Source organism: Aquila chrysaetos, chromosome 13 (genome assembly GCF_900496995.4).
Source record: "Aquila chrysaetos chrysaetos chromosome 13, bAquChr1.4, whole genome shotgun sequence".
Taxonomy (NCBI): Eukaryota; Metazoa; Chordata; class Aves; order Accipitriformes; family Accipitridae; genus Aquila; species Aquila chrysaetos.
In genome coordinates this window covers 39110742-39134133 of record NC_044016.1, presented here as the reverse complement: position 1 = coordinate 39134133, position 23392 = coordinate 39110742, and the positions used below count along the sequence as shown (strand labels likewise).

Below are 23392 nucleotides of genomic sequence, written 5' to 3'. Positions count from 1 at the left end.
CCATTTGTAGACAATAAAAACTGAGCAGCATTTTTCTGGGGTAACCACCTAATTTTGTTGATCTTCTCTTCAATTTCTAAACTTTTCAAGTAGTCAAACTCTGGTTCATGGCTTTGAAAGGTACTGTAAACATTGTATTCTCCCCTACTGTGAGACTGGGTTTTGTTCTAAAAAGAGAATTACATGATCAAGATACATATACAATGTACAGAATGCTTTTCAAGGCTGCTGGCAGAAGCCAGAACTAGATATTTATGCAGAAAGATACATAGGCAGATTGCTAATTAGCATAAAAGTAGGTTAAGACTTCTATACCCTATTGTTGCCTATGCCAGATTTGCCACGAGTATCCTTTGGTGTACAACTTGCCTTATTTTAACGAGCCTGCAGAATGGACGAAATGAGGATCATCTCTTTTGCAAGAACTTGATTAGAGTTTCTACTATTTTGGCTAAGAAAGCATCAGAGAAGAAACAGTTATCGCAGCAGCTTTTGATTCCTAAAATTTCCAGAAACTCCCCTCAGCCATGTGAATAATATCTCCAGCAAGCTCTCATATTAATTCCAAGCAGCTGAACTTAGAAACTAACGTTTTGCCTAAACATTCTAGGCATCATAAGTTTTCTTTTTTTAAAAAACTCAAAAATCTTCATCATTCTCTCACCTCTAAATTTTCCACTTTTGTTTTTTAAAGAGAATATTCCCCCAAGAGAAATACACAGCCACACATAGAGCAAATCTACTCTGTGGGTAAGCTCAGCTTGCTAGGCACACTATGGAAATACCACATGTCACGTCTCAATTTATACAAGCAGCTCCACTATTCTGGTTCATAATCTCCACATTCCCCGAGACCTTCTAAACTGCCTAAGAAGATTTTTCTTCCTCATTCTGGAGATGAGGGGGCAAAAAGCTTAACACCTCTGCTGAATACATCTTTGACATTAAAAGTCACACCTGCAGTTAGCCTGCTCAGGATGGAACTGTTTGGAAAACTGAAAAACCTCCAAACTTGCGTGATTACTCTTTCTAAAAGCTTTGTTTTAGGCAGGGGCTTCCTAGCACTAATATTGCACTGCATGGACCGAACCTTAAATTCCCTCCAATGGGTAAGGTGACAGAAAACTGGAATTATTTCTGAAATAGCGCTCACTAGGTGTACCTGAAATTAATTCAAGCTTAATTTTGTGATATATTCCTGTTCCACCTTCTTCAAGAAGTTGCACCACCAGATGCCTTTCCTGTGATATGGTCTTCACTAGGTACTTTGCTCCTTCCTTCTCTTGTATGTCTCACGTCCCTCCATCCATTTCATCCCTTAACACCTCACTAAAACATACTTCTCGATATGATCCTTGCTAGCCCACATTTGTCACATTCCTTGCATCATTTTCTCTTGCTTCATACCCTGACATTAATAGCCAGCAGGAATTCTTACATTTTACAAGAAGCTGTGGGGGAGGGAAAAGTAGACAAAATGCTTAGAAGTAAAATTTGGCACAAGAATATTGTACCACACCTATCAATTATACTGGCTTTCCCACCCTAGAGAACGGAAGGAACTTTGTTCTAAGTTTCAGTTAGACCTAACAAGTTAAGCAGGGTCACTGCTAGAATAGGCGACGTCTAAAGTATTGTGCTTTAGGAAATGCTGGTTGTGATTCAGTGAACTTTCCTTCAATTCTATACTTACCATAATGATTGAGTCAAATATACTTCTTGTGTATTCTAGTGAAACTCTACAGGACTAGAATAATATATAAAAGCAATAATATATGCAGTCTACCCTTGGGATAAAAGCAAAATTTAAACCATCAGACCAGCTCATGGCACTCAAAAATAATAATAAAAAAAATTTTTAAAAAATCAAAACAAGAAGAGGTGTTGGCCCAAGTGCCTCATGTTAAATTCCAATTTAGGTAATTACAGGCTGCCTACGTAAATTCCTCCTTCGGTTTCAATTAGATACAGTATTCATTTCCTGCCTGATAGTTATGTAATACCCCTTGCTTTGCATTGCAGATGGGCTGCTACATTCCAACCCAGAGGTGGCAGCATTTTGGCAGCAGGTGAAGTTACAGAAGCTAGTATAACTCTATACAGAGCACTTGCGTTTTAGTGTTTTTCTTCCTGTGCGTATGGTCTGTAAAGCACTCTGGAATGCAGTGTGGTAGAAGGTGGTACATAAATCCAACCAAAGTACTTCAACAATTGTCTTTTAGATACTCTTACATATAAAACTTGCTCTAGACATTAGTGCATATGGCATAACTAATGCATTAGGGAATCCAGTCCCCATTGTTCATTCCCTAAACACCAAGGAGTCAAATCATGCCAAAACCAATTCTGTGCAACTTAAATCTGATAAGCCAGGTGATTCTTACTATACCTAGATTCACAGATCATAAGGATATGAGCCATGAGTTATGCATCAAAAACAAAAGTAATCATTTAAAGGCAACTCAGGAACAGTCAATTAGCTATTTAAGCTTTAAGCTACATTAAAGGATCCTTAAAGGATGCAAACTAAAACTCAAGGTTTAAAAAAAAAAAAAAAACCACAAAAAAACCAAACCCACAAAAACAAAAACACACCACTGAAAACACCACAAGAGTTTGTGCCTGAAACTACAGGAAGATTACAGTAAGGATACTCTACATGCCACATTCATCTGACTCCGGCCACAGAACTTTGGGAGAGGCTGGTCAGTCAGGCACACCCCACGAGATGGCACCAACTGACCACCACGACTGGTTTGTACAGAGAAGGCACTGCACTCGAATCGCCTGTGTACCAGCAGAAAGCAACTTCTTCTGGGGAACCCTGGAATTCTTAAGGCTTCGGATTTTTAGAACTGAAATTGAATGAAATGCCAAGGAAAGAAGTAACAGCACAACTTTTCTAGGCAGTGAGATAGACAGAAGTGCCTTTTTATCCTCTCCCTGAAATAAATACTACCCAAGTCAACTTCAAACTATAGCCTTAGTTAAAAATCAAGCATTCCATCTCAGCTTTCCCACCTTTAACATGGGAGAGGCCCTTTCCTAGCATTAGAAGATTTGTCTGTAGAATTCTGCAAAGACCAAAAGAAGTAGTATAAAATGAAAAGATACCTTTACTACTATGATTTTATCTGATTGATAGCAGAATGAAAAAAAGACATCTTAGGTCACAGTTACATACATACTCACTCAAGGGCAACTTTTGTTTCCCCAACTACAGTAAAATCTGAAGTAATTATCACAGCCAAGTAGAGTCATTGTAAAACAACCAACTTCAGTTTCCCCAAGGTCTTTTTGAGTCCTATCCCCCCTTTTTTGTTTTCACTTTAAACACTCTTTAGACCACAGCTAAAGAGTATTTAAAGAGAAATTAATTTCTAACAGTGTCAGAAAGTTCTCAATGTCTTCACTCTTCAATTTCATTTCTTTAATCACTTATTACACAGGCATACACTTTGTGTAACGTTTTTTATAAAAGCATGCTCCTTTTCTTTTTAAAAAGAGAATGAACAGCAACAGAGAAGAACTCTAAATATACTTTAATTAGTTAGCACTTACCTCCTGCTCCTGTTGAAAGATGACCACTCTACCTCCTTTGTCTCCTGTTGCTAACAGCTCTCCAGAATGGTTAAATTCTACTGTGGAAATTATATCCGCTGCATAGGAACAAAAATAAACCCCACAAGTCAATAATTCTTCTAAATACTAAACAGCCAAGAAAGCTACAATAATAAGTGAAAAAAATAAATGCATACTTCAATTTAGTTTAAGTACAACTTTTGTCATAAAATACAAGTAGGGATTTCTTCAAAAATATAGAAGTAGTTTTTTAAAGCTGTACATTTGAAAACCAGTTACTAATTCACCATGCCAGAGTTACAAGTTCAGTTTTGTCCCCTAAATTGTTTTTAAAGGTTTTATATCATCACTTCTTTGAACTGTTTTTGTTATGACTGCTACTCTAGTATAGTATAGAAATGGATTTTCAGTATGTACTGTAACAGCAGAGACTATATATATACATATTCCTACATTTATTTTCTCCATTCTTTCTGATAGAAGACTTAGATACAATCATTACCCATATGATCTCAAAGTCTTTTTTTTTTTTTTTTTTTTTTTTTTAAAAAGGACTCTACACATGTGACAACTTAAGGGCAAAACATATTAGGGTGGAGATGTTCAGACATCAGTGTCTAAGGAATGCAAGGATGTGGAACAAAAACAGCTACCAAAAATAAGGAAATAAATTCAACAGTCTCTAAAAAAACTTGAGTACCTCTTCTGGATGAGGAAGGTTTACATTATCACAAGTATTTTTATATGGAGTGCTAAGATTAAATTGTGAATATACATTGACAAAAAACCCAAGTCATGCCTAGTATCAAATTGATCTGTTTACACAGCAAAAAGAACAAATCACGACTTAAGCTCAGGCACACCAATTCCCATTTTCAAACTTACACATGCCCTTCATACTCTCAAATAGTAGAATCAGAAGCCAAACCGTTCTTCGAATGCCAACTTCAAACTGCAATATAACTATCTAATCTACTTTTCTGCAGAAGAAACTACCTCAGATTTTTACGTATGCAAGTCTTCAGGCTACTTTGCTTTCGTGTCAGTCTGATGTAGATAAGCAATTAATCTGTGTTTTCTATTGCATGGTTTCTTCATTCTCTGTTTTAGAGTTAAAAAAGGTCTGGTACCTGCTCTACAGACTGAAAGCTACTGCTAAACAAAAGCTACTCAGTCTGAATTTAAACAGACACTACAGTGCAGCATATCACGGAAGCTATCTTACCATAGACAGCGATAGGGTTATTTGATTTTGAAGAAATGAAACATGCAGGATTTTCTTCTTACTCATTTTAATACCAAAATGAAACTTACATCATTCTCGGGTTGTCCCAAACACATGGGCAGCGGCCTCTGAGGACATGAGCAAGCTGTTCTTTAATAACTGCATTACCCAGCAGCTACAGGCATGCAGCATACCTGTGAAAACTGCACAATGCAAAGACAGCCTGGACAAGCAGGCCAAACTCAGCTGCAAAATCCTCAGAGGGAAAAGATGCAGAGTCAGATTCTTGGCACGAACGGGTATGTACAGCTCAGTTGTGTTTTCTATATATACAGCACAAACTGCCATATAACAAAGGATAAACACAAGATTATCCTATCTCCATCAGCCTCCCTTGCTGTGATTATCTGGCACTGCTGAAACACAAACAGGCTAAAATTTCTCAAGAACACTGTGTTAAGGACATAAATATGATGTAAGCTTGTATGTAGATAAACCTGGATTCAGATCACGCATAGAAAAACCTTGATTTGAGTGCACATAATTTTTTCTTTTTCCCCCTGGAAGGTAACGGTTACTTTAGCCATTCATTCACATATTTCTGAACAAGATTAAGTGACTTATCTCACATCTATAAGACTTAAAACTGCATACCATGCAGATGAAGATATGGCATTCAATATCCACCTTTCACAGGTGACCAGGACAAAGATAACATACAATTAATCAAATCCAGTATGCAGAAAGAGTGAAGTGCAAACCAACCAGTCTAATTTTGACTATTGCATACAATGCAAACCACATCATTGTATTCCTCTGATAAGACCTTAAGGAAGTTATCAAGTAATTGAAGAAAAATATGATCACTCACCTTCTCAATCAATAGTGAGAAGTGTACAGAATAATTACTATTTTGAAGAACATTGAGAGATTTAACACTGCAAGCTATGCCAGTCTTAAAACAGAAAAGATGATAAAGCAAGTCACCAGCAGATCTAAATGTACACATATGTGGAAGGAGAACAGCAAAGAAAAGTTTGCCTTAAAAATCTTATATATCCATCTAAGAACAGATGGATAAATTAATCATAAGTACCTATTTGGTGAAAGTCACTGAAAAGTTCTACAAGGTCAAAAGCCTTAGGCTTGAAGCCTTACGATTAGAACAGGCAGCAACAAAAGCCAGAAAAGCCTTAAATTAAGGGATAAAACCTCCGTTTTCTTAGGTCTGCTGCTGTAATATATATTGTATTTAATAATTATAGAAGTCTCATATACAGCAGAAAGCTAACCACTTTTCTGTAACCATTCTAGACATTATTACTTTTTGCATTTATTTTAACTTTCGAGATTATCCAAGCCTGACATCAGTGATCTCCAAGCTGATACAAATCCTGCTTTGTCTAGACTCAACTGCGTGAACAAACTTTCGGTACTAACATCCCCACACCTTCAAAAAGTCTAGCAGGTTCAGTCAGTGGCGACAGGGTACTCGTAACTCTCTCCAGTGCCCGATCAACACTATGCAGAATATCTTTTCAAGTACTTGGATCAATTTTAAATTAGAAACAAAATACATTCCTTAGCAGCAATCACAACAGAAAATTATTAAATAGTTTTTAAACTCAAGATACATCTATAGAATCCAACATGCCTTCTACACTGTAATCTTGAATTGTTCCCTTTCCAAGGACAAAACAAACATGCTAAAAAAGTAGGCAGAAAAATTATGTCTACTTCACTAGTCCCAAACCAGGGCTGAGATGCCTATTTTATACAAAAATCAGAACTGGAGAGCAAAGCAACCAATCATACATTTTAAATCCAATAACTCACCGTTAAGAATATTGTATTCCCATACCTTGGTCAAAGAAAGAGACTGACATCAAGGCACTGGTGTTGAACTGGGCGGATTTAATAGTGTTTGAGAATTGACAGGGGAAGCATTTCATCTTCCGCAGTGCACTGATTCGCTTGTGTATTTTCATCTGTATTAACACCCTCGTTGCCAAAAAAAAAAATCAATGTTATCCTTTTCTTTTCAAATGTAACTATAATCCCCGTGATAGTTACATGTAGGGTTATTTTAGTTCTTCAGCACCGCAACGGGCAAAAGAGCAGCTATAGAACATGCTGCCTTCTTTGCCTCCTCCCTTTTGTGCATGCTATTTTTGCTACAGTCTCTAGGTGGGAGTCTTGCAAACACAGAGGGCTGCTCTCACGGTCCAGAAGCTTGTAAACGATCCCTTCTATACGCAAATGCAAAGAGCACCAGGGAAGAATATTTAAGGGAGAAGCAGACGTATAGTGCTCTATTGTCACCAACACCAATGGCTTCTGGAAGTATCACGCATTCTATTGTTTACTGCTGAATTCATTTCAATGCCCTCTTCTTAAAGCACCAGTATCAGAGATAAATAACCACCAAAACCTTATCTGATAACCATACCCCTCACAGCTTACAGTTAAATAGCATTATCTGTTAACAGACTTCTACAAAGTCACCCAAGCCTTGGAGATCAGATTTGTCTCTCTTCTCCCCCCGAGCATCTTGAGACATCTTTGACACTAAGATGAAGCGTGACATTTCAAGTGCTGAGGTTTTAAAACACTACAGGGCATCATCAAACACACAGGATGAAGACATCATTCTGACAAAACCAAAAATAGGACAGAAACGTGTATCTACATTCCTGTAGTGTACCTACAATCCTGCAATACCTGTACTAAGTTTCTCCCTCTTGCATAATTTGGGATAGACAGCTCAGGGGTTAGTATGGTGCTTACATGTACTTCTTTGCACAGATGTCCTTTAGTTCCACTTAAATATCCCTTCATAGATGCTTATTGTTAACACTGTAGAAACACTTCCGAGACTACTAAATACTTCCAAATAATGGTCTTCAGTGACCTGAAAGCAAAGGGTGTGGGAAAATCACCTACACAACCTGAAGTCCATCTACTGTTGTTGCACACATACATCACCGAGGGAAAATGTTTTGCAGCAGGTTGAGTGAAACGCTATGAATCAAAAGGAGAACTACTGTACCATTGTATCTCTACCTCAAAGAAACAAAACACTACAGCCAAACTGAGCCAATGATCTTATAAATCCCACCAAACTCTGAAGAGAGGCTTCCGCTCTCTGACCTATCAGCACACGCCAACGGGGCAGAGCCTGCTTTCCCAGGAGTCCTCAAAACCTCCCGACAGTTCTCCCAGATACAGCAGCTACGATCTAGTTTCTTGCAATTGCTGTCAAGGTTGCTTTTTCTTCTGTATGATCTTTATTTTCATAACCTGGTCCAAGCTTTTTATGTATTCCTTCAACGATACATCTTCACTTTAAGTGCTCCAATAGAAATCAAAAACACCGCAAGGTCTGGACAATTATGTTCACTAGATTCAAGACAAGATTTTCCCATGGTAGACATGGAGACACAAACTTGAAGAACCAAAGGAATCAAAACAAGGTGTCTGGCTTTGACAAAGAATGGGATGGGAAAAGATATTTATCTCAAAGTTTTGATAATGCTTAAAGTAACATCTTCACAGTTCACCATGTGGAAGGGAGACATACCAGAAGCTCCCAAGCAATTCTTAACCAGTGGCAGACACACACTTCTGCTGATTAATCATCTCTCAAGAGAACAGCCACCCAACACAAACCTAACTTGTTTCCTACTGCGCTTCTGAAGATAAGCCACAATTTCAGAATTCTTAGTCAATATTTATTACACCAACTTTTGCTATTTTGAGTAATTCACCTGTCATGTCAGGCAGGATACAGATGGTTTGAAAAACTGCGGCGCTGGGCCAGTGCGCTTCTGAGAGATAGGCAGATTATACTGTTCAAAGATAGATGAATAAAGGCATCTGACAGATCTCAAATGCCTTTACCCCCTTTAAAGGAAAGCAACGTTTGAAATAAGAAAAACTCAGTGACAGATATTAATAAAAATTTTCACACTTTGGGGGCCTTCCACACTTTTCAGTGAATGCTAACTAAGAACCACACATGCACTATCACGAGCAAGTTTTCTGAAACCTTAGGGAAAGGGTTGTGCTGAAGTTTTACTGCTGTCAACAAGTCTACAGAATAAGGGAATAAAACAGCTTTATCAATCCAAACAAGCAAAAAAAATACTGTAATCCAATGACTTAGTTCCAGAAGGCCCACTGCGAACCTGAAAAGCAATTCTGTATTAAATTTGTTTCCAATAATAGAATAAAAGGTATTTTATTAGTACAGAAGAGGCTATCTATTTTAATGTACCATGAACTTTATATAAACTCTGCTTATAAAACATGCTTGTAGGCAAAACATGTCACCTACTCTACAGCAGCAAGTCAGTCATGGCAGTGAACAAAGAGCGTCTTTATTTCACCAGACCTGAAAGGTTTCTGTGCAAGTTTTTGGAATCACGTTGATCTGCTGCCTAAGCAGAGAGCAAGTAAATCAGTATGTTTACACAAGTGGAGCAATCTCCTGATGTTTCCAAGGTCTGAACAAAGAATTGTAGTATTTAAAAAGCATTTTGGTACTTCTTCATTGTTTATACACCTTCCCAGTGGCTCAAAATACCATTTCTGGAATTTTCCAAAGGAGAACTCAAACAAATCTCGTCCATAATGTAGAGCAGATTACTTACAGGTTGGTAATTCTGTCCTAAGGAGTAAAAAGACAATTCACTGACCAAATGTGGAGCCCACTTCCTCAGTTTGCCAGCCTTAAGTATAGAAGCAGATATTTTGATCAAACTAAACATCAATTGATCGTTCCAAGGATACTTCAGAAGCTGTCTGGAACGGGAAACATTAAGAAACCAACTTTTAGGATTATTACTAAAATCCAAGGAAGCTCAAAGGGCCTAAAATTGAAGCAGCAGCACAGGAAAGGATAAACAGCATAAGGGATAAAGACAGTGAAATATTTGAATTCAGCACACAAATTACTGAGCATACCTGAGCCATTCTTCCTAGATTATCTCTAAAGATAAAGTCAATGCACTCAAAACTGAGCCAGAGTATCTGTTCAGGAGAACTTGCAGACCTTAAGCATCTGGAAATGACTTGTGAATTGTTTGGTCCTTTCTAATCCAGGGTGAAGCAAAACATCCCTGCTTCAGACTGCTGAACAGATGCAATTTCCAAAAACTCAAGCACAAGTCACAGCTAATGACAGAAAATTGTAACTTTTTATTTGACTTTCTTGTTTCCAGTAACGGTTTTGTTTTGGAGTTATGTACTTCATGGGGGGGGGCAAACAAACAACCAAAAACACTAGAGAGAAAACAAAAGCTCCTCCAAGGCTTCATATATTTTAAGAAGCTACACAATGCACTCCGAATGTCTGAGTCATCCCAGCATCACTCCATTGTTTGCATGATTTTGATTTACCACACTTATCAAGAGTCCTAATATATTGTGTATTAAATCTCTGAAGCTAGATAGTGAAGTGTTAATCTTGAAGTGAACAGGAAGGCTGTTTAAATAAGATTAAGAGTGACTATACATGCGTGTTTGCAGAAAAGAGAGCTCCCAACACAGGATACCACAACTATACACATCAGGGAAAGAGTAAGAGAGCAAAATGGCAAGCACTATTTAGTACCGATGGTATAAAAGAAAACACCCTCTGCATTCCAGCCTCATCCCTAATTTATGTATGTAGAGAGGGGAAGAGAACACAAGGATTGTATACTTTAAAGTTACCATGACCGGGTTTACTATTGACTTCATTTCCCTTTTCTTCATTCACTTTCAAGAGCGATTCTCTGCATTCATTCCGTCTCTCAGAAGTCACTAGGCAACAAAACCAAAGGCAGCTGGGATAAGGCATTCCTACTGTTCAATTTACTTCTCAAGACTCATTCCAGAAGTCCTTTAAATAGATCTCTTCTCTACTAGGGGAGGGCATTAAAAATGTATTAATTCCTCAGAAATATGGGGACAGGATGAAATACATGCAACACAAGAGCAAAGAAAGGGATTACCCTTGTGGCAAAAATTCTCACTCCTGTGCCCGTGAAGCATTGCAAGAGCCAGCTGGTTACTTGTTCTCTCTTAAGTACCAGTCCTGCAATACTGCTGCACACAAAGGGCACACAAAGCTCCCCTCCTTAACCGGGAGGGGAGTGGAATTTGTATGATGGCCAGCTAGCTTCACACTGCTGCTGGCCCTACCAGTGTTGGAACGCAAACGTGCAGGAGCTGATGACACAGTTCAAGCAGCAGACAGTAATTAAGCTGGTTTTGTTGGCATGTGCAAATCTGGGAAATCTACGCACAGGGAGAAAGATTTAGAGTGTTCCCTAGCATCCACGTTCATTCCAAGTGCTCCAGGCCTCATGATGCTGAAAACAAAAAACATGCAATTGTGAACTCGTCATTTTCCCCATTGATGCTGAAAACATTCTAGTCCTGTTTGGTAAAGATGTATTTAAGTGTTGAGACTCTCCCAGTCCTATTTACACATGTATCTATGTGTAATATACACACACAAGATACCTGTATTTACGATTTGAAGACTTGTAACACATCACATCTGAAGTTCACTGCATAAACTACTCACCATAAGTAAAATAACCAAATATAAACCTTGTCAAGCAGTCCTAGAACCCCATACTTACCCCCTATTTCTTGGGCTTTCCTATATTCCCACTTCTTTTCTTTCATTCACTTTTTCTTCTCCCCTTCTCTCTCCAACTTTGCCAATTTTTGAGGAAAAATATCACTTTCTAGAACAGGCAAGTGCTGGTTTGACTAGGAGTTTAACTTTGGATTTGAAAGCCTGAGTGATTTACTCATCATTATTATTACACATCTTATTTTTAACTTTCTATTCAGTTCCCTAAAATAAAGGTTGGACCCCTCTTGATAAAGCTTTTGCCTCTAACTTCCTAAGTCACCTTAACATGACCGATGCCTACTGTGCAACTCTGATTCAGTTCACTGTGGGCTGATAGGTAAGCAGGGCTCACATAGTATCCTTAAGTACACCACATCCTTCTGAGATTACTCTTTATGCTGTCATACCTACATATTAGCAATGACAGTAAGAACTCTGTTATCCCCAGCCTTCAGAAGTAGGAGCTTGAATTCAGTCACTTTTTTAAATGGAAGCAAGAACAATACAAGCTAAGGAAAGGAACTAGTACTGTAAGACAACTGTTTCATAGAATATACGTGCATTAGGATGGCTTAGAATTTACAGATGCATTTACAACATGTTCTTTGATAGTCCAGAGATAATGTAACTTCAGTACTAAGCTCAAAACAATGTTATTCTGTAGTTTTGTGAATTTATGCAAACAACGATTTTTAAGCCTTGAGACTTCTTAGAAAACACAACAGCTACTGAGTAGCAAACTTCCATTTCCTCCCACTGAAATAATACAGCGACACCAGCCTTAATCTTGTTGCCATTGGTTTTATCTAAGGCTAGTAATTCTCCTAAATAGCTTTACTAGGCTCAGTGCTCAGAGGAGAATACAACTCCAAATCCATCTGCCCTACGCAACAGAAGCTGCTTCTGTCTGCGAAGCAATAGTGAGAAGATGGCGTTAGAACTGCAGAGAACAGAACTGAAATAGAAGTGACTCTCAAAAGCCCTTACAAGTTGGAATAATAATGAATGTGCAGATGAAGTATTTTACCAAGGTAACAGTAAAACAGGGAACAGAATCACCACCTACTAAAATACAGTGCTTCTCATCTGGAAAAGCAGCTCCTTACACATTCAGAAATCTTTAAGTCATCTTAAGTTAACCGTGATATCAAAGCAGCTTCCTCATTTAAACACAACTCATAGAAAGCACACTCTGTGGTCAATGTTACCATCTAAGTTGTATAGGGAATAGCATACTAAACATTTTAATTCTTGTGCTTGGTAAACAATTGTTGTGCCTCACTGGGCAACTGCTGTTTGTGGGCCAACATTAGTAAGCCTCAACATCTCCATTCAGGTCAAGTTTCCACCATCAAATTTATCACTTGTTTCCCCCACGGTCCATTTTCAGACCAAGGCAAGAGGCCAATGAACAAGTGTGCTAAAACAACAGCAACTTTCAGAAGTAGCAGAAATCACTATGGGGAACACTATAATCACCACCTTCGACAGACATTACCACCACTAACTTTTGTGAATGATCCCTAACACATTTCAGTTACATTAAGCAGTTTGTTTTTTGCTAACCTAACAGAGTTCATTAAGACTGAACTGAAGGCATTATATGAGCAAATCTGCTGGGGGGCAGGGCAGTGGACAGACGGACGAAAAGCTCGGGAGCAACTACATCTCCAGACGGCAGTTTTATTTGCAAAAGCCTATTGAGCCCACAACCAAAATGCTGATTAAATCCGTTCCTGTCTATACGTACACAGTCTCCACAAGCTTACATTTAAAACAGTTCCCTAAAAAAGGTCAGAATTTGGCATTGCTAGAACAGAAAGGAAATTGATTTAAACCTCAGACCACTGGCTTCCTGTCTCCATCTATAGTAGGAAATTCAAAGTCTCCAGTACACACGACTCCAAGACACCTGTGGTGGCATAGAGAAAAACAGAGATAACAAACAGTAGCAAGTTAAAGCACTCTGAAAACAGATGTGTCATACACTAATGCGAACTGATTGGTCCATGCTTCCTACCACTTAAAATGGCATAAAATTGCTTTAAAGTTTGATCTTTGTGAAGGGAGTTAAAGCATTCACATTAAAAATTAGTATGAGCTTTGCAAAAGAACTTTTGCACCTTAAATGGATTTAAAACTGTGATCCACCATAGAACTGGTGAAGCAATACCTGCACCACAATTACTGTAACCACCGGGCTATACCTTACTGTAGAGGTTTTATTTCTGCTCACCAAATCTGGCACTGCATTCTGTCATTCCTTTTATGCGAAGTTCATTGTAAACCTACAGAAAAAAACCAAACCCCATAGGGCTAGTAAATGTTAGCTGAAAATGATCTTGAACAGGTGCCTTGAAATAATTTCATCTGATGAGAGAATTAAATAGCTTTGGTTTTGGTTTTTTTAACCCCTAAGTAGTTATTAATAAAGTGCTTCAAAAATTACTGTGAAAAATCCCCTCATATTAAACTCGTAACAACAGCAGAAAGAAGAATGTTCTCTCATAAACAAATGCAAAGCTGCTTGGTTTCTGGATAGAAACCATTAACCCTCATCACCCTGATTAATTACTTTCTATTTTTAAACCCTGCGACATTACTGCAGTTCCTTTCAGAACACATGCATAGGAAACCAATAGGCAAATTCCCTTCTTCCACTAGGTGAAAGGGAATAAATTGACCACAGCAGTATCTTTAGTTCACAAGAAGCTGCAAACCAACAGAGCTCCCAGTACCTTGTCTTGCCCCTAAGCTAGACATCATCTAGTTGGGAGAACAGAATAAGGAGCAGTCAGTCTAGTCACATTCAGAGAAGCGGGAAACCAAATACATTTACAACAGATCAGTCCAGATACAAACACCACAAAAAAGCTACTGCTGACTTGGCTGCCCACACTTAGGCACTGCATGTTTAACTAATAAGGTTAACTTAGCTCCAGCATTAGTTGATGTAAAAAACATAACACACTGTGGAACTAACAAAATGTTAGTTGTAGCCCTACTGGTACAGTTTCCAAGTCCTCTGGGAGCTGCCTTCACCTACGTATTACCAGGACCTCTGAGGATGTATTTTACACATACACCTAAGCTTATCTGTCCTACGATCCTTCCCAGGGGTGGGTGGGGGTGTGCATGTAGCTTCTTAAAGTCCTCCGCAACTCTGGAAGACTATCGTTATCCAAATAATTCAATATGCATGTTACTGCACAGTGGAGACATTACCAGTTCAAGACAGAGCCATTTTTCAACTCAACACAAACTAGATCAGCCTGAAAATACCCCAAACTCAATAATAAAGGATTATTTAATACCTGACAAGAATTCCCTTGAGTCTCTAAGGGCATCCTGTGCCTTGAAACCACAAATAGCATTGTTCTGGACTTTTACAATACCCTATGAAAGGCAACTGAACCTCAAGGTGGTCTGAAGCACCACCCAGATATATTTTTATTCAAATAGTTTCTAGTCTTTGCAAGATGCGTCTAAGTTTTAACTTGGGGAACAAACCTGGTTAGGAAAGCAACAGCTAAGACAATTCCCCTTTTCAGATCTTCATTACATAAGTTTAGAGTTTTTCCCTGAATAATACCCTAAAGAATCTATTCAAACAAATGGGATTCTACCTTACTTTATTAGTACTGCAAGCATATTTATAAAGACTGATACATACACAGGAACATTTTACTAGGGACAAAAAGCAAATGATGAGCATTTAGTTTAAATCTCTTAATACACATGCTTCCCCAAACTCAAGTATTCCTTAAAATATGACAGGAAGTCCCTATTTGCTTTTCCTATTCACACTAATTCAGGTCTATTGTTGGCTGAAACAAAGATCTTTCAACCTGCATCACCCGTTCCCAGGACATTTGACACCAGTTTATTAATATCATAAACATAACAGGCATAAGTGGCAGAAATCCAGACCCACTCCTGGTACCCATTTTAAATAACCTCAGAAAGGCGGGTGAATAACCTCACAGGTTGTGGAACTACGACATTTATTCACAACTGGGAACAAGCAGTTAAAGGTCACAGCTTCTCCTTGAGTCTGTTCTTTGTAGCCACTCCAATACTATACAATCGAAAAAAAGATAAAACAAAAACGCAAAGCTCAAGTCTGTCCACAAGCTTTCCTCACTCCAACCAGCAGAATTGTTCTGCTTTTAAACACAAAAGTAATCAACAGCAAATCCAACATTTCAGTGTTTTTAAATACCAGCCAGCTGTTCAATGGGAAAGCTGTCATGTCATTCAGTTTTCTGAACATCACAAAATTCAGCTGCTAAGAGCTTCCAAGCTGTGAAGCTTAAATCTATTTTCAGGTGCGGAAAGGGGAAAAGAAGAGTGGCCCTCCTACTGAGGATGTGCCACACCTAGTTTTGCATCAATCCCCTTTCAATTGCAGTGAAAACTCCTCTTCACTCAAGATTAGGCTTATAAAAAAAAAAAGATTGTGAACAGTAGTTTCCAGCCTCTGCATAACATCACCTTCAGAGGCTATACACCCCTAAATTAAGTTGCTATCTAACACTCCATCAGAAAGGATGTTTTTGACGCAAAATATAAACAAAAGGAACAGAAACATGAAGTAAAGAAAATACACTACGTAAGCAACACCTTGTTTAAAACCCTAAAGGCACTGTAATTCTCAGTTTACTCATTTTGAAAGCATTGTCTACCAAATAAAAAGCCATCTGGCATTTTAGATACCTGGCCTAGGTGTGCTTGTGCCCCACTCTTGTCACAGCACACATCAGTTACACTTGACCTGGAAAAGTTAAGTGTCCCTGTCAGATGCAAACAAAGAAGCTCAAAACCTTAGGCTTCAATCAAGTGCCACAGAATTCTGGCAACCAACAGAGTTTCTAACAGCCCAGGACAGTCATATAACCAAGCCTTCCTCGAGTGGCTTAAATACACTAAAAAAAATGGAAACAAACACATGTTCTTTGGTGCTACAGCAATAAAACTCTACCTAAAACCAATTTTTTTCTTAACCCCAAGTGAAATCTTGGCTAAAATGTAAACCCAGTAGAATATGAAGTCTATGGTTCGTTTGAAGGGGGAAACTGGCAGTACCAGGGTTCTCTGCTTCTGCAGTTTATGCTACAGAGGAAGCACTTTAGGTATTACTGCAGACATAACGATAACTTGACTAAATGACACAAGAAAGAAAAAGGCCTTCCTCCCCTTTGAATTTTCCTGTTTCAAACATCTACTATCACAGGGATTGTGCCTTTCAACCATACATTATCCCTTTAAACAAAGTAATTGTACTAAGCAGTACAATACACAACCTACACTAGTTATATTTCCATTACAGAAACACTGTTCAGCCAGCAAAACTCACACTGATTTACGAGAGGTCTTCCTGGACAAAGATGACAGAAGGGTTAAGTTATATTTGTATTATGCATAGAATTTAGTTGGGGAGTTACTCATAATTTTTGTCCTTTGTACAATCTCATAGAGATCATACATATCTAATTATAGGGGAACAAAATTAACTCCAGCACGAACTAACTTCGTGCCCACAATTGCTTCATATAAGATCCCCTTAGGTGCCTGAATGTTCTGTCACTATCACTCACAAAACTGAGGGACTTACTGAGCAATACGAGGAGAATTGAGACAAAAAGGCTTATAAATAACAGATTTGATTATTTCTGCTCTAACACAGCATTTGTCTAGCCTTAGTACTCTGGTACATGACTTGTTCCAACATACTTTCTGCCTGCAGAGCTTTACTTTACAACATATCATTAATAAAGCTATAGCAAAATTGGTTTGCCTATCTTATTTCCAAGAAAGTGACATCTCAATTTTAGCACTGCTGAGGACAAAAAAAATTCAGGTTTACTGATTTTCTAGAATAAACTTTATGCTGGAACAGAGAAATTAAATAGCCTCTCTTCGGAGTAGAACAGCACTGCCATTTCTGACCTCTCTGAAAACATTCCTGCTGACCTGCAGATAAAGGACATCCTATTAACCACATGCAGAGTGAAGATTCAGGAGACCACAACTCCCATCTCAAGCCACTGCTCTCTGGAAAACCTGTATTCTTAGAGCTAAGTCACAGTACTACATACTCACCAGGCTCCTTCAGGATTTATACATAATGCTAACAGAAGTGCTCCATAATTCTTGTAAGAGACACTATGATATGCAAGTTATACATAGTATGAGGATTCCCCAAAATGCATTAAAAAACTGGACTAAGTTTTATTCAAGCTTTAGTTCTTCTCACTGTGATAAACATGTTAGCAATGTATCTATTTTCCATAAACAGACTAATCACCCCTTGGTAGCAGAGGTGCTTTGCTGTTGTACTTATACTTCCATTTTCTTAGGGAACTGTTCACAATATGGCTAGGAGGAATGAGAAAGAATGTTCATTAAAAAAAAAATCTCAACAAGCTCAGAAATACCATCTAGGCCTCAAAAAAAAAGTGTCAGCAGTTAAGCTGTTCTTCCCACTAAGTTACATCCAGTTAATAGCATGAAGTCACTGCCTTTTACGGCTATCAGGGCTAATTTCCATTCGAGACCAGTGTGCAATCCCCACACAGAAATTTTAGGTGCACCTTCACCAAAAGTGATTTTAGACATTATGAAAAAAGTTGTTCAAGGCTATGGATAGCTAAGCTTTCAAATATATGCTTCTGAGACTGTAGAATCTCCACAAATGAAGGTTTTTTTTAATAAACATCCAATAGGAGTAATAGATCCATTTGAAAGATTTGCATGTGGGGAACATACATACTAACAAGCTCCCAAGGTCCTGTCAGCCCTATCCTCTGTGATACCATCCTCATTCTGTTGTGACAGCTGATAAAACACATTTGCTTGATAACCAGGGGCTGAGAAGGACACTGAAGAGTCTACCACTCAGATCATGGACTTCACAAATACCAAAGTTATGTTTATGCTCTTTGATTCCCTTTAAAAGGGGATTTCTGCTTTGTTAAAAAAATATTTACAAGCAACAAGACTAGCAGAAAATCAGCCCTGTGATCTAGGCAAAACGTAGAAATATTTGCTCAGCTCTTCTTCTTCTAGTTCACAGAAAGTTTACAAGCTTCTCCTCAAGACTACAAATTACCTTACTCAAGACAGCTTACACCAGTCATAACTGAACATATCTACACAGAAGTTGCCCCTGTATTACTTATTCAAGAGGATGTTCACCTACATAGCACCGAAAAGCCTGCACTACAAAATTAGCTGTGTATTAGTTCACATAACCAAACATCCAATCAGTCAAAACTTTAAAAGGATGCTTTAATTTGGATGCCTGTTCATTGAAAGAATAAATAATTTCTATTTCAAGTTGTATTTACCTGAACCATTACCTAATGCATAAAGTCATTACCTAATGGCTTTTATTTCAAAAACAAAAACAAAAAACAACCTCAATACTAAAATGAAAACATACCTGCTTCTGCTTACATATGTTCATTATGCTTTTTTTTTCCCCTATGCTCAAGCCAGGTGATTATTCATGAGTCCTTGAAACTAATTTGAACCAGTACTTATTTACTTCTCAATTCCTGCTGACAGCCCCCCCCTTCAACCTATAGAACCATTCCTCACATCCACCACAGTATCTACCCCCAACATACACAGTAATAACATAGGCTAAACAGTCCCCTTAGAAGACCTTACTTGAGATCTTTTCAGGGGCTTGTTTGTGTTCCGAAGTAGTACAGAGCTATTTATGGAAAAAATCTCTGCTGGAATCACAGCCAGAATTTCAATAGGCTGCACAGCACAGAAAAGCCAGTGGTTAGTTTTCTGTTTGCAAATAACAATATATTTGGAAATAACATACTGTGCTATTGTTTTGCATGTACATAACAGAAGCCTTTAGGCAGTGCCTTTCTTGTCACTGAGCATGCTACAGATTAAGAGCACTGGAATATCTTGATTTTCTCTTTTTGCTGAAGCCGTTCCAAAACATACACTGCAAGTTAAAAATTAGTAGCCGTATTTTAGAAAAATATCATAGTTTGGCAATGCCTTCCAAAATCAGCTACTGGAATTCTGTGATATAAAAAACAACTCCTAGAAACTATCATGCTGTTTCAGACTCTTCTCATACACTCTTTGACCAAAGCTTTTATTTCAGGTGCAAAAGCTAAGGCCAAAAATTTATAAGGCTTTTAAGCTTCATGTGTAGAATGCAAGAAAGAGACCATTGTACCTCAGATGTGTAAAATGCCTCCTTCTAAGCCAGGAAAATGAGAGCAAAAAATCACTATTACCTACCATAACAGAAGGGAGGGAGGGAAGGAGAGAGGGAGGCAGACTCAGTAGATGAATTTCAGGCAGCTTGCCGGAGAGCACAGCGCCTGTGAAGGTCACAAGTACAACTGAAGTTTCCAGCAGAGTTGAATACACAGTTCTGACTATTAAGTGACCGTGGAATAAAAATTTCTCAATTCCTTCACTCACTATGGGCATTCACTCTTTCATCAGTTCATTTTAATACGTAATGCATTTTTTAGTGGCACTTGGAACCTGAAAAAATAGTCTTCCCTTTACCCGTTCCCTCCTCTCCCCCCCCCACCTCCCCACTTGGCAAGTATTTTCCTGTGTTTCTATTCTGGCCCAAGCATACATGCCTCAGCTTCTTAGAAAAAATTTTTATTAAACAGAGGCCGATACTAGTTTCTGGCCTGGACTTTCAGAGATTCTTAACACTCACTTCTCTAAATAATGCAAAATGGAATCTACAAATCTTGACAACTCTGTCAAGGCAGACGCTTATAACACATCTTAAAAATATATATAGTCTACTAATCTGAGCAAAATACTGACCTTTATTTTTAAGTTAATTATTTTACCTCTCTCACGTTCTCTATTTATAGATTAGGACCTTTTCTTTGGATTTTGGAAGGGCTGTATAGCAGCTGAAAACAAGATAAAGAGTATTTAGCAGTATTACTGTCCTGCAAGGGTCTCAAAGTTCCTTGCAGTAATTTTTAAAAGTTTTGGAACTTCATTTTGGGAAACGGGCACACTAGTCTTACAGATAGGGAAAACAAAGCATGGAAGTGTTAAAATGACTTGTGACCTTCCATATGAAACAACTCCAGATGATTACTTTCAGTTATCTCCATTTCTAGTCTTCCTTTTTGCCAATCTCCCTACCCCCACCCCACCAGGATAATTAAATTTAAAACTAAACTTTAAACTTGGTAAAAAGTAAAAGAGTAATAACAGCTCTGTAAGAAACTTGAGCCTCAGTCAAAAGACACTGGTTAGAAAGAACGTGAATTGGAGGGTGCCAGACAACTTCCAGTTGAATGTTACATAATTGTAAAACTTGTGGAAAAAGAATTTCAAGATATACATAAATGAGCTTACAAGACCAAAGAGGGCTGCGTACATGATCTTCTCTTGATGACTTCTTCAAAATGATAGCAACCAGCAAGAAGGAAAGATTAAGCCAGAAGTGCTCCTACACAGGATGCAATCACTCAGTCATGTCATTTTTTCTAACATGCTTAATAACCCTTCTGCAGGAATACTGAGGAACAGAACAGAGAGATGACCTAGTAGCACAGTTGTAAATGACAATTCAGAACATGCTTCCCTGATTTTCAGAAACAGCAGAAAGATGAGAATGCTACATAAACAAGCGGATGTCTTATTCCCAGGTTTGGTAGGAGCTTCTTCAGGTCAAATCAAGGAAAAGAATCCACAAGCTGCAGGGAGCCAACAACCTGATGCGCAGAATCTCCAACTGGGGGGGGGGGGTTGTTTGTTTTAAATGCTCTCTGTCTTCCTACTGCACTTTCCTCTGAGGCATCTAAATACCGTCAGAGACAAAATTGCTGTGTTAAGCACAGCATGCGTTCTGCTCCAGTAACAGAACTGGTATGTTACCAGCCCCCACCACTTTCAAGAGTTGGTTATGACTTCCAAAATGGTCTGGAGTAAAACAAAGGAGCCTGGATATTTCTTGAAAACAAAAAGAAAGTAAAATTCAGCTAAAAACAAAACAAAACAAAAACAACCACACGAAAACATGAAGCTGTGATAAGAACAGACTGAGAACAGCCAGAAGGACTATATAAAAAGTTGTAAAATTTTGGTCAAAAACCCATTCCCAACAGTTCCACATTCCACTACAGCAGCTTATGAATGTTTTGCTATTACCTCTATAAAGCAGTGCCATTTTCTCACTGCTACGCTGCATAATGAAAAACTGTGAGCTTCAATTGCTGTTTGTTCATACTGATCTTTTAGAAGAGATGTCCTCAAACATGAATCTCAATTCACCAAAAGTAGAGTTTTCCATATGAAAGGCAGTCTATGAATAAGCACATATCAACTGCAAGCACGAAAAGGCTGAGGAAGAGGCTAAGCAAGTTGTTCACAATGCCCTAGTTTCACATGATGCCTTAAAACCGTTATCGTATCTCCAAGAGAAGCAATCCATCCATTCACCTCTCACATCTCTTGTCCCATTCCTGTAGCACCACTACCTATTCTACCACAAATGTTTGTTACAGTTTGACAAATCGGTCTGAGGAACCTAATTCAGGATAAAATTCATCTGAGAGCAAATAATCCAAAACATGTAATTTTCATTCAGGTCCGTTTCCCAAAGTGATCACTCTGCAGCTAAGTGAACACCTGGGTCAGCTCAAAGCAGTAACTGGTAAATGTACAAGGAAGGACCATCTTTTTCAGAAGCAGCAGCTACTTAAAGTGACAATGAACCTACAGGCAAGTCAGGATGCAATTTGAATTCTAATTCCTCTTTCCATACCAAGGCCACGCTGCACTCTAAAGCAAGCTGAAAAGGGCAATTATTAAAAGACAATACAAGATTTTTTTTTAACTATCTCCAATATTTCTATAAATGAATCCTTACACAATGCACCAAGAACAGTACCTGCAAAGTTATGTTTTTGTTATGTTATTCCATTGGAAAAAACTCCAGGAACTCTCCAACAAGTGTCTTTGAGATTCATTATATATTTATGAGAGTTGAAGCTAAAGATTTACTTCAGTATGTAGGTTCTTGCCTGTTGGACCAATCTACTTAAAATTTTAAAGTTATTTGAAAAAAGTAAGTCCCTCAAACTACACTTACAAGCACTATACACAAACACACATAGGTCATTATTTCTGCGAATCATCTTCTAACCTTCTACTAACAGGAGAAAGGCCAGCTGAAATCACTACTTTTAAGAGTGGTCCCTGCAATACTTTTTCTTTTCATCAGGGAAAAAGGAAATTAAATGCTAGTAGCTGTAACAGCCAAGAATATATTAGAAATTACTCCAAATTTTAAATAAGCAACTATAGTCTGAAGTCTCAATTACCTTAACTGTTCCTGAATATATGCAATTATCTTTTCTCAAGTTCTCAAAAACATAAGAGTGCCAACTGTGTGTGTTTGGAGATCAAATTAATGCTCTGGGAATAATGTAAGAACTGCAATTGAAAATGCAAAGAGAAACATTCCTACACCAAATGCATTCTATATACCTGAGAAATCAATCTTTCTTACAATACAACTCTTTTAAACCCTCTTCTCCTGACCCTAAAATTTTCTTCCAAAATTAGATGCGAGCGTAACTGCCTAAGGGGTTTAACATGTGACCTAAATATGCTGGTTTTCTTAATGGTGCTATCACTTGTAGATTGCCAAGAGGAAAATACATTTTTATAAAGAATGGCTGACCAAATTAATAATTTCTCCTCCAGTGCTTAACAAAAGCCTGATAAGTTAGAAGAGAGAAGCTCACAGCCACTTCTGTTTCTGTAACTGAATTACAATCATGCACAGAAGCCTCAAATAATTCTTTTCAGTAATATTATCCATTCACAACATCAATACCTGATGTCTCATTAGCCAGCATCTTAATTTTAAAGGCAAATGTAACAACTCAAAACCTTCCAGCCACAGAAAAGAACACGGCAAGACC

The 23392-nt window shown here is 38.1% G+C and overlaps 1 protein-coding gene across 6 annotated transcripts in view; it reads right to left on the bottom strand.

Moving 5' to 3' along the window:
* PPP2R2A (protein phosphatase 2 regulatory subunit Balpha) overlaps positions 1-23392 on the bottom strand; it is a 40567-nt gene that overhangs the window by 6281 nt on the left and 10894 nt on the right. For 4 of the 6 annotated variants that reach the window (XM_030035242.2, XM_030035241.2, XM_030035240.2 and 1 more), the window contains exons 3-4: positions 3562-3659; positions 2-167 (exon numbers count right to left, since the gene is read on the bottom strand). In XM_030035242.2, coding sequence (XP_029891102.1) covers positions 2-167; positions 3562-3659 — 264 coding nt within the window. Of the gene's footprint in view, position 1; positions 168-3561; positions 3660-6668; positions 6775-13674; positions 13727-19715; positions 19892-23392 lie in introns of those variants that run through there. The other 2 variants (XM_030035244.2, XM_030035238.2) reach the window with 2 other exon arrangements.